General features: G+C 34.0%; 1 protein-coding gene across 1 annotated transcript in view; it reads right to left on the minus strand.

Annotated features, from left to right (window-relative positions):
- The window catches only part of LOC128243287 (N-terminal EF-hand calcium-binding protein 1-like), a 68254-nt gene extending 55141 nt beyond the window's left edge, over positions 1-13113 (minus strand). Inside the window, exons 1-4 of the mRNA XM_052960963.1 lie at positions 13034-13113; positions 5045-5069; positions 2571-2679; positions 1193-1453 (exon numbers count right to left, since the gene is read on the minus strand). Coding sequence (XP_052816923.1) covers positions 1193-1453; positions 2571-2679; positions 5045-5069; positions 13034-13081 — 443 coding nt within the window. The 5' untranslated portion in view covers positions 13082-13113. The remainder of the gene's footprint in view (positions 1-1192; positions 1454-2570; positions 2680-5044; positions 5070-13033) is intronic.
- Positions 13114-14775: the final 1662 nt, after the last annotated feature.

Below are 14775 nucleotides of genomic sequence, written 5' to 3' on the forward strand. Positions count from 1 at the left end.
TGCACCCTTTTTATAGAAACATGTAATATTTCTAATAAACAGTTATATTATCACTAGTAACATTACACCTTGTGAACTCAAACATTGTATAGTTTCAAAAATCTAACAAAAGAGTTCTATACAACCACTGACAGCCAAAGAATATTTTGCTTGGCATCACTATTGCATGGTTTAAAATAACCATGACTGTTTTCACGAAAAATAAAATAAAATCATCACTGTCAACAAACATGGTGGTCAATGGTGGCAGACGATTAAAAGTTTTTCACGAATATTTTTGCCTGCGTCTTAAAACCACTATTGTCTTATAACCAGTCATTTACGGTAGTATGAATCTGTATTAAGAACTTCAGACTTTGTTGTGAGAGTCAGTTTCGACTGTTCTTTTCAATTTAAGTAACATTGACAATGACCTTAACCCCAAATGCAGCAAATACAATCCCACTAAAGATCTCCATAAACTCTTCCAATATACTAAGTTTGGTCACAATATGTCAACCCAAACTAAAGATATTCAATTTCAACCATTTTCAATTTTAAGTTACAATGGCCTTGACCTTGACCATAGGGGCCTTATATGCAATGCCAAAAAAAGTCTCCATAAACTAATCCCATTTACCAAGATTGGTCACAATATGTCAACTGCAACTAAAGACATTCAGTTTAACTGTTTTTCCATTTATAAATACCGTGACCTTGACCTTGACCCTAGGGGCCCCAAAGGCAATCCCATGAAAGGTCTCCATAAACTCTTCCTATACACCAAGTCATGATATGTCAATCATAACTAAAGTTATCCAATTTCAACAATTTTTCTGTTTATAGTAACAGTGACCTTAAACACAATACCATTATGCCACATGTTTGTAATACTTAGCTGTAGGTGTTGACAAGTTGAGAACATTTACGTATTAACGTATTACAATATAAGGCTGTTAGTTTTACAATATGTATCATTCTCGAAAAGTTAACGTTTCTGAAACAACCTCAGAAATAGTTCCTTATATTCAATATTGCATGGTTTACAATAACCCTTTGCCATTTTTACGATCCAATAAAAACATGGTGGCTACCAATTTTGACATTTTCCACTGCATCTTATCTCTAATATTAAGTCTTTAAACCAATTTTTCTCATATCTTTCCTCACGTCCTAAACACAGTGTTATTTCGTAACATGAATCCCCACTCACCTAGATTCACGGGCCTGAAGTTCAAGCGACTCTGTTGCGGCATCAAGCGGTCCCTGCAGTGCGCTGACCTGATTCATAATGAGTCCCATCAAAAAACGGGTGACAAACTGTTGAGAGCGAGAGCTGGCTGGGTATTTCTGAGATGTTGACACCAGGACGTTGCTAACCTTTGTGTTAAGGTCTTCTATGAGGCTTAAGATCTCTTTGAATGAGCCAAGATGTGTGGCAAAGTAGTCACATAGCTCTTTTGGATCAATATAACTGGAAAAGATAGTTCTATATTAACTAGAGCTATCACTGGGTGTGATTTATACCCCCCAAAAACACACCCATAGGGAGTGATGCATGCTCCTTATATGTCCTGTAGTTCTTCTATTCTATACAATTTGTTATGGTATAGATTTCATTGTAGCCGTTACCTCCCTCACTATGCGTTTTTTATCTAGATGGTCCGGGGAATGATTTCGTAAATAGAATGATGGTAACAAGAATTTGGGTAGATCAGTCCCCGGATCTGTGGGGTTTATATACAAAAAGTAGGGGCTCTGCTGAGGTCATGGATTAGATGACATACCCGGGGAAAAGACTCGAGCACAGCCATATCTGTCATGCACAGACATTGCCGATTACCATTTCCGCAATCCTCAGTTCTCTTGGAGAACCATGAGAATAGAAAATGGCACCTGATAGGCTAAACTCCATAAGGGTCATCTACTGGTCAGGCCTTACCTTCATGTCAAGTCTGATGACCCTAGGACCAGGAATTGTCAAGTTTGTGTTCAAGGGCATTGTTGAGCTGTCACTCTGACACTTTGACAAGCTTTTACCATTAAAGGTCACTGTGACCTTGACCTTTGACCCGATGATACCCCAAAATCAATAGGGGTCATCTACTGGTCAGGCCCAATCTTCATTTCAAGATTGATGACCATACTTCAAGGAATTGTCGAGTTATCACTTGGATAAGCATTGGTCTACTCAAGCACCGACCCACTGACCGCCCGACCTACCGACCGACCGACATGTGCAAAGCAATAAACCCCGTCTTCTTCGAAAGGGAGCATAATAATTAAAGAGCCTCTGTTCAAAGGTTACTTAAGCCCAACATTATGCATTCTTGATGACAAAAAGATGCCAAGCAGTCAATGGATAGTATGCACTTGTTCTCTCCAGAATATGATTGAAACTATTGCCTGTGAACTACTACTATAGATAGTATTAATCAAACTGGAATGAAGTGTTTCAGATTTGGTTCTCCATTGTTACCCATTTTTTCACAGTATTTTCCCCCTGCTTATTATATACAGTTATAAAACACAAGTCTGCAATTTAATCCTATTTCATCAAGGCAATTAAAGAAATAAATTCCAAATCATACTTTGTTTTGTGGGTATCTATTTCTTCAAACAAGGCTCGCAACTCTTCCTTCCCCATAACGCCATCAGCAAAAAAGGCCACAAACTCTTCCCAAGATATCTTCCCATCATCTAAGCGAAAAAAACATTTTTTTTAAATGATTCAACTTTTTTCTGTAATTTAATATATTTTTTATTTAATTAGTCAGAGTTTGAATTTGAATTTGGATTTGCAGACTGGCAAAATGCATGTGAAATTTAAATATTGTGAGTGACCCTTTCCTAAGCTCGCAAAATTCTGTGAGTGGATATTTAAGTAAGGCACTTGATTGTTAAACTAGGCTTAAGGATTACCAGATACATTGTATAAGTTGGGCTGCACTGGTAGTGGACATGACATAACGGTTCTGCTTAATGAGCACTTCAGTCTATGGATCATGGGTGTACTGGGTTTTTCCACAGACAATCTAGACTTCCGAGGTAAAATTTAGGACTGTTATTCAGCATGTACATCGAAAGATCTGCGATTTAATAATTGATACATTATTTGCAGACACCACTGTTGGATGAATTATCATTCGAGTTATCTTCAAAAAGTGCTTGATAAACTCGGGGGTATATAAATTAATGATGTCAAACTGAATGACTTTCCTTGCTACAATGATGGTGATTACACAAGGTTTAGGTACAGGCAAACTAGAGCTATCACTGAAAGTGATTAATACCCCCGAATGCCGCCTTTCATTATGATTTATCATTGTATGAAGTTTTATGCTATTCCATCTAGTAGTTTTCCAGTAACTGTCCGAACAAGTTTGACCAAAAAAAAAAACGCAGAAAAAGGCAATAACTCTGTAATTTGCTAAAAAAAGTGTAGTCATTCATGTACACTGAACTCCTTCTCATTGTGTTGTACCATTGTATCAAGTTTTATTAAATTCCATCCGGTAGTTTTCAAGTTATGCTCCGGACAAGAAAAAAGTAACAAAGGGCAATAACTCTGTAATTGGCTGAAATAGAATTGCGGTTCCTGTACACTACACTTCCTCTCATTATGATCTATCACTGCATGAAGATTTATTAAATTCCATCCAATAGTTTTCAAGTTATGCTCCGGACAAGAAAAAAGTATCAAAGGGCAGTAACTCTGCAATTAGCTGAAATAGAATTTCTGTTCCTGTACACTGCACTCCCTCTCATTATGATCTATCACTGTATGAAGTTTTATTAAATTCCATCCAATAGTTTTCAAGTTATGTACCGGACAAGAAAAAAGTAACAAAGGGCAGTAACTCTGTAATTAGCTGAAATAGAATTGCTGTTCCTGTACACTGCACTCCCTCTCAGTATGATCTAGCACTGTATGAAGTTTTATTAAATTCCATCCAATAGTTTTCAAGTTATGCTCCGGACAAGAAAAAGTAATAAAGGGCACTTACTCTGTAATTGGCTGAAATTGAATTGTTGTTCCTGTACACTGCACTCCCTCTCATTATGATCTATCACTGTATGAAGTTTTATTAAATTCCATCCAATAGTTTTCAAGTTATGCTCCAAACAAGAAAGAGTTACAAAGAGCAGTAACTCTGTAATAAGCTGAAATATAGTTATGGTTCTTGTGCACTGCACTTCCTCATTGTGCTTTACCATTGTATGAAGTTTTAATAAATTCCATCTAGTAGTTTGCAAGTTAATGTCTGGAAAAAAAATTGACAGCAAAAAAAGAAAATAAAGGGCAATAACTCAGTAATAAGCTGAAGTAAAGTAATGGTTCTTGAACACTGCACTTCCTCTCATTGTGCTTTACTATTGTATGAAGTTTCAATGAATTCCATCCAGTCCTTTTCAAGTTATACTCCGGACAAAAAAAAGTAACAAAGAGCAATAACTCTGTCATAAGCAAGAATAGATGGTTATTGTACACTGCACTTCCTCTCATTATGATCTATCATTGTATGAAGTTTAATCCAATTCCATCCAGTAGTTTTTAAGTTATGCTCCGGACAAGGAAATTGCAACGGACCAACCGACCGACAGGCCACAGGGTGACTCCAATATACCCCCTTCAAACTTCGTTTGTCGGGGGTATAAAAATGCGAACTTTAGGACCTTCTTTACATTATAGTACAGTAAAATCAAGCTGCAGTCTATGTATGGTAATGATATTTAATGTTGCCATATATCAAATAGATTTTGTGAGTGTGTTTTATCATTTTGCAAGTAAGCACTAAAACCACTCTCATAAATATGAGAGTGCATAATTAATTTAGCTTAATCATAACGTTAAAATTTAGATTTCTTTTTAAAGGCTAAGCCAAAAATTACTTCTCTGAAAATATACAACGAACAAAAATCACAAAGAAACATACTGAATAAATTCAAATTAATTCATGGAATTTATTATACAATGTCTTCTGTACTTCTGTAACAGTAAACATGTATAGTTGTCTAAACTTTATACCGAGTTATAGTGAGCATTTCGTCTGTATACATGTACCTTTCTTGTCAGCTCTTCTGAACACCTGAAAGGATAAAAAAATATAATATTTACATGTGCATCTAGGTGAAAGCTGGGAAAATGATAAACCTAAAAAAATTGCTGAGGCAGGGAGGCTGCCAAGGCCAGGTGTGCGAAGAATGGGGAATACAATTTAATAAATAGTGCAAATAAAAAGGATACTGGACTTAACAAAATACGCTTTATTACCGAAAGACGGAGAAAATTACCGAAATATGCAAGAAAGTTACCGAAAGACGCCTTCTATACATTTTTATTGTTCTTATATTTATAATATATAAATACATTACAAACCCAAATTTTAGAGAAAAATATTGAAATATAATGATATTGTAGGCATTTGAAATTTCATTTTAAATTTTCAAGATCTTATTCCTTGTTCTGACTCGCGATAGACAGATGAAAGCTACCAAAATACACAATTTATCCCATTATTATTGACCTCATGATATTTATATTACGAAAATACACAATAAAAAAGAAATTTTAAAGAAAATATTTACTTATTTGTCAATTCATTGAAATGAAAACAATATGTCAGTGAGAATTGTCTCCCTTCGCCAAGCGAAAAAACGATTTAACGCGTCAGTTAAAATTAACTTCTTAGTTGTTTGATGATGAAAATGACTAGAAATTATGATTCAAATGATCGTAATTATATTTCATAATCATAAAAATGTTCAATCAATAAAGAGAAAATGAAAATATTTAGGAAAATGTTGGAAACAGTTTTGGGAAAAAGGTCGAAAGTGTCATTAAAATCATTTTCTATTAACTAACTTAGATCTATAGTCAAGGTCTTTCAAACTATAAAATAGTATAATAATATAGGGCAAAACAATTTTTAAACAGCGAAGTACTCTTCTTTAAATGAATTTGCTTACTTTATTATGGAAAATATGAACCTGACCACATTTAAAGTACACAAAATCAGGTGATGTTTAAAACAACATCATTATCACCCGATTGATGATAAAGGTGACAAAGTAGTGGCACGTGTTTATTTACTATGTTCTTAAGTGACACTTTATTAATTGAGGTAATCCTTTTTTCGGCAATGTGACACGTGTTGAGCAAATACAATAATAACGCATTAAAGGACCGCAGTATGTGTACATTTATAATTGCGGGTAATTTTTCACACAAATGGACGGCGTTAAATTTTTTATTTCATTTAACATTACGAACAATATTTAAACATTTTACACCAGTAATATAGAGTGTCTACTCATACAGGTATACATGTAGGATATGTGCAAATAATACTAATTCCAGATACCTGTAGATAGAACGTTATTGTACCTTTTTGTAATAAGAAGAATTTCATTATATATTAAAATGTCCTTTTGTTATGATACCAGAAGGAAATATATTAAGAAATATTTCTTTTGCTTACTAGCCTTTGGCACTGGTAATCCCCCAATTTTCTTGGTATAAATATATAAATGTGATTCAAGGCAATGCCGGTATGAGCTTAGGTAGTTACAATTTTTTTCTTCATGATCATATTTTAGCATGGTGCATTCAATGATAAATTTTGATATTTTCTTAAAACTCATGTCAATTTTTTTGTCTTGTCTTGTGTGAATAGTATAAAACGACGCGCATTTTCAGTTCATAAGCATTGCTTTTAACAAGCGATCAAATTTTCCATATCTTCTGTCATTCATATGTCTACAGTCTTTGTCTTAATTTTTTTTCAGCACTTTTCCTCTTGGGCAAGTAATTAAAGAAAACCACTTGCCCAAAAACAGTTTTACTTGCCCAAAATAACCAATTCATGCGTAAATGTACAAAACCCAATTTTCAATATAATAATAACTTTCAATAAGGGTTTGTGAATTGTTGTTGAAAAAAATATGAAAATAGAGGGATCTAAATTTCGGATAAATGCACTGGCCCGTTAGGGAAACCATCTATGTCTTTGTCGATGATAATAATATACATAGGAAGTTAAAAACAATCTTTTGAATTTGCAGCGTTCAATCTGTTATGTTATTCAATTATGTTTATGTCTTGTACAGCCTTCCATATTCTATGTTATTCATAATTATGTATACAGTGGTCGAAATTAACACAAGCCTGGAAGCCTTGCACGGGTAAATTGTCTTCCGGTCTTGCACAAATTCTGAATTTTATATAGCAGGATGTGAATATTATTATAAGGATTTGAAATTGATGCCAAGCTGTAGTATATGAATTAGGGCTTCTTCATCAAAACGTCTAATTACAATGATTGTGTATAAGTCATTTGTGACAAGAATGATATATATAGATATAAATATATAGATAACTGTATGTATTTGTTTTGTTTTTACTTCAGTTTAACCATATCCATAAATCGCATTTCAGTTGACAACAGGAGAAAACTCTTATTGCCTAAATAAAGAAAATTATTTTGTCAATAAACTCATTATTTAAAGATATTGTTTTGGGATTTTTTGGCTACAGTGCGTATAATAAAAATATAAATAGGATTAATAAAACAAGAGGGCCATAATGGCCCTACATTGCTCACCTGAGTAAAGTTTAACCTTTGTAATCAATATAGCTTGATATTTGTTCTCAAAGAATATTGAAAAACATACTGATCAAACATGTTGCCTCAGTGGATAATCACTGACAGGACTTGTCACAGTTGTCTGCACACTGACAGGACTTGTCACCGTTTCCTGCACACTGACAGGATTTTCACTGACAGAATCTGATTCTACCTGCACACTGACAGGATTTTGTTCAGTTGGCTTACACACTGACAGGACTTGATAATTGCTTGCACACTGACAGCACTTGGTACAGATACCTGCAAACTGACAGGACTTTTTTCAGTTGCCTGCACACTGACAGGACTTAGTCAGTGCTCCAGCTAGCCCATTTTCATGGCGCAGCGCCCGTGCCCCTTTTCTTACCGCCCTGCCCCCTTTTTGAGTAGTGCCCTTTTAACAAATGCTCTATTAGCGCCAATTATCCCGTTAACTAGTGCCCTTTTTCTTATGAAATCATTATAAAAGATCAGCAGCCCTTAATCCGCTGTCATAATTGAGACAAATTAGGTAATACTTATGATAATAGTGTTCCCGCTAGGTGTCACTATGCCCCTACTGACTGCTTAAAATATGCCGTACAGCCCTTTCATCTTCCCATGTGCCTTGTCCAAGACATTATGATAGCTAATTGTTTATTTGTGTAGTGAGCAGACGACCTGTGTATTCATAATCGGCCATTTTCTTATCCAATAATTAGGAAGAGACAAACAGGGTGACATCAGCAGGAGGCGGAGCTATTGAATGTCAGCCAATCAGAATATACTTTGAGAACTCCATTAAATGATGAAAATTCGTAAAATGCTGAAAAATGGTGTCAAGCACAATTAAATCTTTTAAAATAATTGTTAATTGTATTGTTAAGACGAGACTCGCCATTTTAAACATTGTTGATTTGAAGCAGACGGTCACTGCGGATTTGTAAACATAAGAAGGGTGGCGCTAACACAACCAAATACATCACTTTTTCAGTAAATGTTTTGAAAGTTTATTTGTAAAATATTGATGATGAAAATTTCTTTGTAACCCACAAAAATATGTTGGTGCTTTATTTAGCGTTTACCTATCATGTCTATGATCATGTCAAAATTCACCGAAACTGCCATTTTGTCAGAACGAATTTCGGAGTTATTTAATCAATGTACCATGTTTTATAAGTGATTTTTTAAGCAAGGGCAGTGATTTTTATTGTCATTTTAATCTAAAACTTCAGCATATTAAACATCATTTTACCAAAGACAATCAAATTACAGCCAGGCTGAATATACCATTCATACCCAATCCCGATCGTACCAAACTAAAATTTGTCCACTATATACTTGTTTTTTGTGCATTTATTTATTTGATTGCTTGATATGTTTAACTGTCTTTGGGTTTTTTCTCTTCATTTTACATGATTTAAGGAGAAATGTGTGACATTGCACTTAAGAAGACTCCAGACAAGTACAATCATACTACCACAGACAAAGAGACAAATTTTAATTTTGATATTCAAACACACCCTTCTAAATTTTGAGAGAAAAACAACAACATCTTGTTTAAGTCTGAAAATCATGGAAAATGATTTAAATTGAGTATGAAAACAAAACAAAGTCTAGGGGGAGCCCCCCCCCCTTAATCTCCCCTATACAACTCATGTAGCTTGCCCTTTTCAAAACTTCACCCTGCCCATTTCAAATTCTGGCTGTAGCACTGTTAGTTCAATTGCTTGCACACACACACACAGGACTTGTTCAATTGCCTGCACACTGACAAAACTATGTCAAATTGCTTGCACACTGAAAGAACTTTTAGTATAGATACACAAACAACAAACAGTGCACCATCCAATAAAATCAACAAACTGCCTTAAGGTCTAAAAATCAAATACCAGAACACATTTAGCACCTTCCACTAATATCACTGCTTCTTCCATCTAGGTAAACATCACCTTCCTTCACATGTTCAAAACCAAAATTTTCTTAAAATACATTAAGCCTTATTCACTATCGACACAGAAGATAAGATTGTAGCTTAGAATTATCTACATGAAGTTCAATGGAAAAGTCTGATTTTTAAATTTATCATTAGGTAAAAATGAAATTTCTTCTAAAGAATAAAGTGAATAATAATTATTTGAATCTATGAACCTAAAAAACATCAATAATTACCTTTAAGTGACTATGTTGAAGACTTAATAGAATTTAAAATCTATTCCCTTGTTACTAAAATAGAAAGTGGTGGAATCTCCAACAAAAAAGGAGACCAAATAGCAAGACTTGCTGCCCTAATGCTTCAAGTGCAAACTTTACATAACTATAAGATTTTAACATTTTGGCAATTTTGTTGTTGTTGTTGTTGTTGTTGATCAATCATGACCTTTGGTGTATTTTTGTAGAGGGTCACCCAATGAAGCTTTCTGTCAAGTTTAATTGAATTTGGACTGGTAGTTTTAGAGGAGATTTTTTTTTAAAGCAAAATAGGAAGTCAGCCATTTTGATGTTGTTGCTGTTATTGTTTTTGTTGATCAATCGTGACTCCTTGTTGTATTTTTGTAGAGGGTCACCCAATGAAGCTTCCTGCAAAGTTTCATTGAACTTGGAGCAGCAGTTTCAGAAGAAATGTTTTTTAAAGCAAAACAGGAAGTCAGCCATTTTGATGTTGTTGCTGTTGTTGTTGTTGTTGTTGATCAATCGTGACTCCTTGTTGGATTTTTGTAGAGGGTCACCCAAGGAAGCTTCCTGCAAAATTTCATTGAATTTGGACAGGTAGTTTCAGAGGAGATGTTTTTTAAAGCAAAACAGGAAGTTGGCCATTTTATTGTTGTTGCTGTTGTTGTTGTTGTTGTTGTTGATCAATCGTGACTCCTTGTTGGATTTTTGTAGAGGGTCACCCAAGGAAGCTTCCTGCAAAATTTCATTGAATTTGGACAGGTAGTTTCAGAGGAGATGTTTTTTAAAGCAAAACAGGAAGTTGGCCATTTTATTGTTGTTGTTGTTGTTGATCAATCGTGACCCCTTGTTGTATGTTTGTAGATGGTCACCCATGGAAGCTTCCTGTGAGGTATCATTGAATTTGGCTCGGTAGTTTCAGAGAAGTTTATTCAAGCAATTGTTGACGGACGACTGAAGGATGGACTGATGGACGGACGCCGGACAAAGACCGATCACAATAGCTTACCTTGAGCACTTCGTGCTCTGGTGAGCTAAAAATATATACATTAGAAGGCGTCTTTCGGTAACTTTCTTGCATATTTACTTCAGTTTGACCAGATCCATAGATCGTATTTCGGTAGACGACGGGAGATAAGGGTACAGGGTGATACAGGAATCCAGTGGATTCCACTCAAAACGTGAAATCCACTCAGAACTCATTCATTTTAATAAATAATTATTATTTGTAAACATATTGGAGAGTGCATCATGAAGGGTTTATATTTAAAATTTTATTGAAATTTGTCAAAAAATGAAGAAGTTAGAGCAATTTTTCTAAAATTGATTGGAAAACGAAGTGAAATCCAGTGGAATCCAGTGAAATCCACTTATAATTCATTCTTTTTTATTAAAAGATAAAATTTATTGTTTATGTATTGGAAAGTGCCTCATGAAGAGTTTATATTTCAAATTTTATTGAAATTTGTCAAAAAAATGAAGAAGTTAGAGCAATAGTTCGAAATAGATCGGAAATTGAAGTGAAATCCACTTTTTGAGACGTGAATTATCCACTCATTACTCTTTTATTTTTGAAAATTATTTCTTTTTGTTAAACAAATAATTGAAAAGGCTTCATAATAGGTTTATATTTCAAATTTTATTAAAATTGAACCAAAAATAAGAAGGTTAAAGAAATATTTTGAAAAAAAGATCTGAAATCGAAGTGAAATCTATTTTTTGAGAAATGAAATCCACTCATAACTCATTTATTTTTAAAAAATATTTCTTTTTGCTGATCAAATAACTGAAAAGGCTTCATAATAGGTTTATATTTCAAATTTTATTTAAATTGATCCAAAAATCAGAAGTTGAAGACATATTTTGTAAAAAGTTCGGAAATCGATTTGAAATCCACTTTTTGAGAAGCGAAATCCTCTAACTCTTATTTTAAATAAATAAATATTTTTTGAACATATAATGAAAAAGGCTTCATAATCGGATTAAATTTGAAATTTCAATCAAATTGATCAAAAATAAGGAAGTTTAATACAGAAATATTTTGAAAATTGATCGGAAATCGAAGTGAGATCCACTTGTTGATAGCCACGCATAAATCATTTATTTTTTAACAAATATTTATTAATTAAACATTTAATTGAATATGCATCATTATCGCTTTATAATTGGTAAAAAAATAAGAAAGTTGTTGAAGTATTTTGAAAAAGAGATCGGAAATCGAAGTGAAATTCACTTTTTGAGAAGTGAAATCCTCCCATAACTCATTTATTTTTAACAAATAAATATTTTTTGAATATATAATGAAAAAGGCTTCATAATCGGATTATATTTGAAATTTTAGTCAAATTGATCAAAAAATAAAGTTTTTCACGTGAAATCCACTGGATTCCTGTATCACCCCGCACCGAGGAGATAACTCTTATTGGGTAAATAAAGGAAATTATTTTGTCAATAAACTCATTATTTCTTAAAAATAATTAATTTTTGGCTACAATGCGTATAATTATATATATATATGTATATATATATATAGGAGGAATATTAAAAAATAAATACATTAGATGTGGGTAGTTGTTCCGATCAGGATTCCGGGTTAAAGCATATAGAGTCTATAAAATATCATAAAAACAAGAAATATTACCAGATAATGTTATTTTATATTAGTTCCGTACACAAAAATTAAATATCCAACTTATAATAATGAGTTTGACGGCTTTTCTGCATTTCATTCTGTCAAAACATAACGATATATACATGAAGGGCACCTGCAAGGCTTTAGGGCACAGTTTTAAATCGCTCGGAACATTTCGGCCATGGCCGAGTTGTTACGATTGTATAACGAGCTCTATCTCGAAGCTTTGTCGGAGGAGGCCGAGCTATTACGATTGTATCGAGTTGTTCCCCTTCGCATAATTGTTGTCTGTGTCAGTCAACTTTCGTTTTATTGGAAAGGTAAACAACTTGTTTTAATGCATTAAATGCTTGTTTAGTGCAAAATAACATTTCACTTACATGGTTAAATATGAATATAACTCTTTATGATCAATTTCAACCATAAAATACTTCACTTAAAACAATTTCAATATTTTTAAAACATGTGAAATGGTTCACTTCGTCCTGCACCCAAATTTATGCATGATCCGTCTTTCGGTAAATAGGCCTATTTCGGTAAGTCCAGTATCCCTCAATAAAAAAATTGTTTAAGTATTTGGATTAACCAGAATGGATGAAAAATTAGTTTCATTTTGCAAAATCTTGAAACATTTGTAACGTACATCGAGAAAAATTGACATTCCCTTCTCCACTTCTGTTGTTTCGGCCATTTTATACGGTTGGGTATAAAAGACTGGCCCGACCGGACCAATATTCTGAACCAACGGAAATTTCCGATTCGGTCCGGAAATCGTTCGGAAGTCTTTAGTCAATCGTAACAACTCGGCCATCTCCGGCAAGCTTCGCCATATCTTGATACTAGCCGAGGAGTTCCGATTGGTCTTTAGTCTTTAGAATTTCGATTGGGTATAAAAGACTAGCCGGACCGGACTATTTCCAAAGTCCGCCCGGTTAGCTCAATCGGCAGAGCGTTGTCTCTGAATCGGACAACCCGGGTTCGATTGGTTATGAAATCCTTAACTACGACTATTCGCACTGTACCACTGCCCAATGCCATGGCATGTACAGAATTTGTCAGTTCCTTGCAGAGGTGAAGGCACCTAGCTTGTTCTGCCCAGGATAGGTGTGCGGTGGTTGAACAATATATAAAATACTATACTGTATATATATATATTAGGTATGTTGTCTGGTCCTATTGTTTTTGATGTGTTAATATTTTCAAGTTCTTTCTTTACCCCTTTCGATGTTATCAAGAGGTGAGATACGTTGGGATAGGAGTTTCTATTTAAAAGTTCGGGTGTAGTTGTTTCATTGCTTTTAGTGAATAGTGATTGGAACTGATCAATTAAGATTTCTGCTTTCCCTTCGGCGTCGGATAACAAGTTACTTTTCTTTTTCAAAGGGGCTACACCAATGTTATCTTGTTTCTTTGACATTATATAATTCCAGAATTGTGGTATTGAGTTATACTTATCCATTCCTTCTTGGATGATCTTGTTCACATGATCCCATTCGATCAGTCCTGCGCAACTCGCGCTTGCAATTCCTTTTGATACTGTCTAAACCTGCTCCATGATCCATTTTACTTAGCTTGTTTGTATAATCTGGCCTTTATTTTCAAGGATCTTTAAGTATTTCGGTTAATCCATGGTAAGTTCTTTTGATATTTATGTAATTTAGATGGTACATGTTTTCAACACTTATAATGGATGCCGTTTTTGAAGATAGACCAAAGTTCTTCAATATTTGTTTCACTATGCATTTTTTTTTTCATTTATGCAGTCCGAGATGTGTTGGCAGTCGTCTCTAACAGTGTCCCAATCCGCTTTGTAAAATTTAAAAACTTTCCTAGGCTTTGTGTTTGTAACGTATGGTTTTATATCAGAGTCAATGACCACCATGTCGATCGTGGTCTGATATTCCTGGAACATTTGTTGTTGTTTTAATCAAGGTTGGAATTGTTGTAAAAGTAAAATCAAGTACATTGTAGATTCCTTTGGCTAGTAGGTTCGAGATGGATTTGTGTTGTTTTCAAACATAATAGCTGGCTGCCAACTGATGTTATTGAATGGTTCTATCTAGCACATCTAGCACATCGCCACAATTCACAGTTAAGGTAGTCCAATCAATATTATGACAATTAAAATCTCTAGATAAAATAAGTTCTTTTGATTCACTTCCATTTAGTAGTTCAAGTGATTTTTTCAGGTTATCAAGGTCTTTCATTGATCTTTTTTGGCATATAAAAAGTCCCGAAGTACAATGTTTTACCTGGTTTCAGAGTTATTCTTACTAATTCAATCTCACAGTCTGTAATGAACTCAATAAATTCAAATTCAAATTTTATTTGTAAAGAAAGGCCTCCGGCCCATAATACAACACATACAATACAAAGCATAAGATC

This window comes from Mya arenaria, chromosome 8 (genome assembly GCF_026914265.1).
Source record: "Mya arenaria isolate MELC-2E11 chromosome 8, ASM2691426v1".
NCBI classification, from domain to species: domain Eukaryota; kingdom Metazoa; phylum Mollusca; class Bivalvia; order Myida; family Myidae; genus Mya; species Mya arenaria.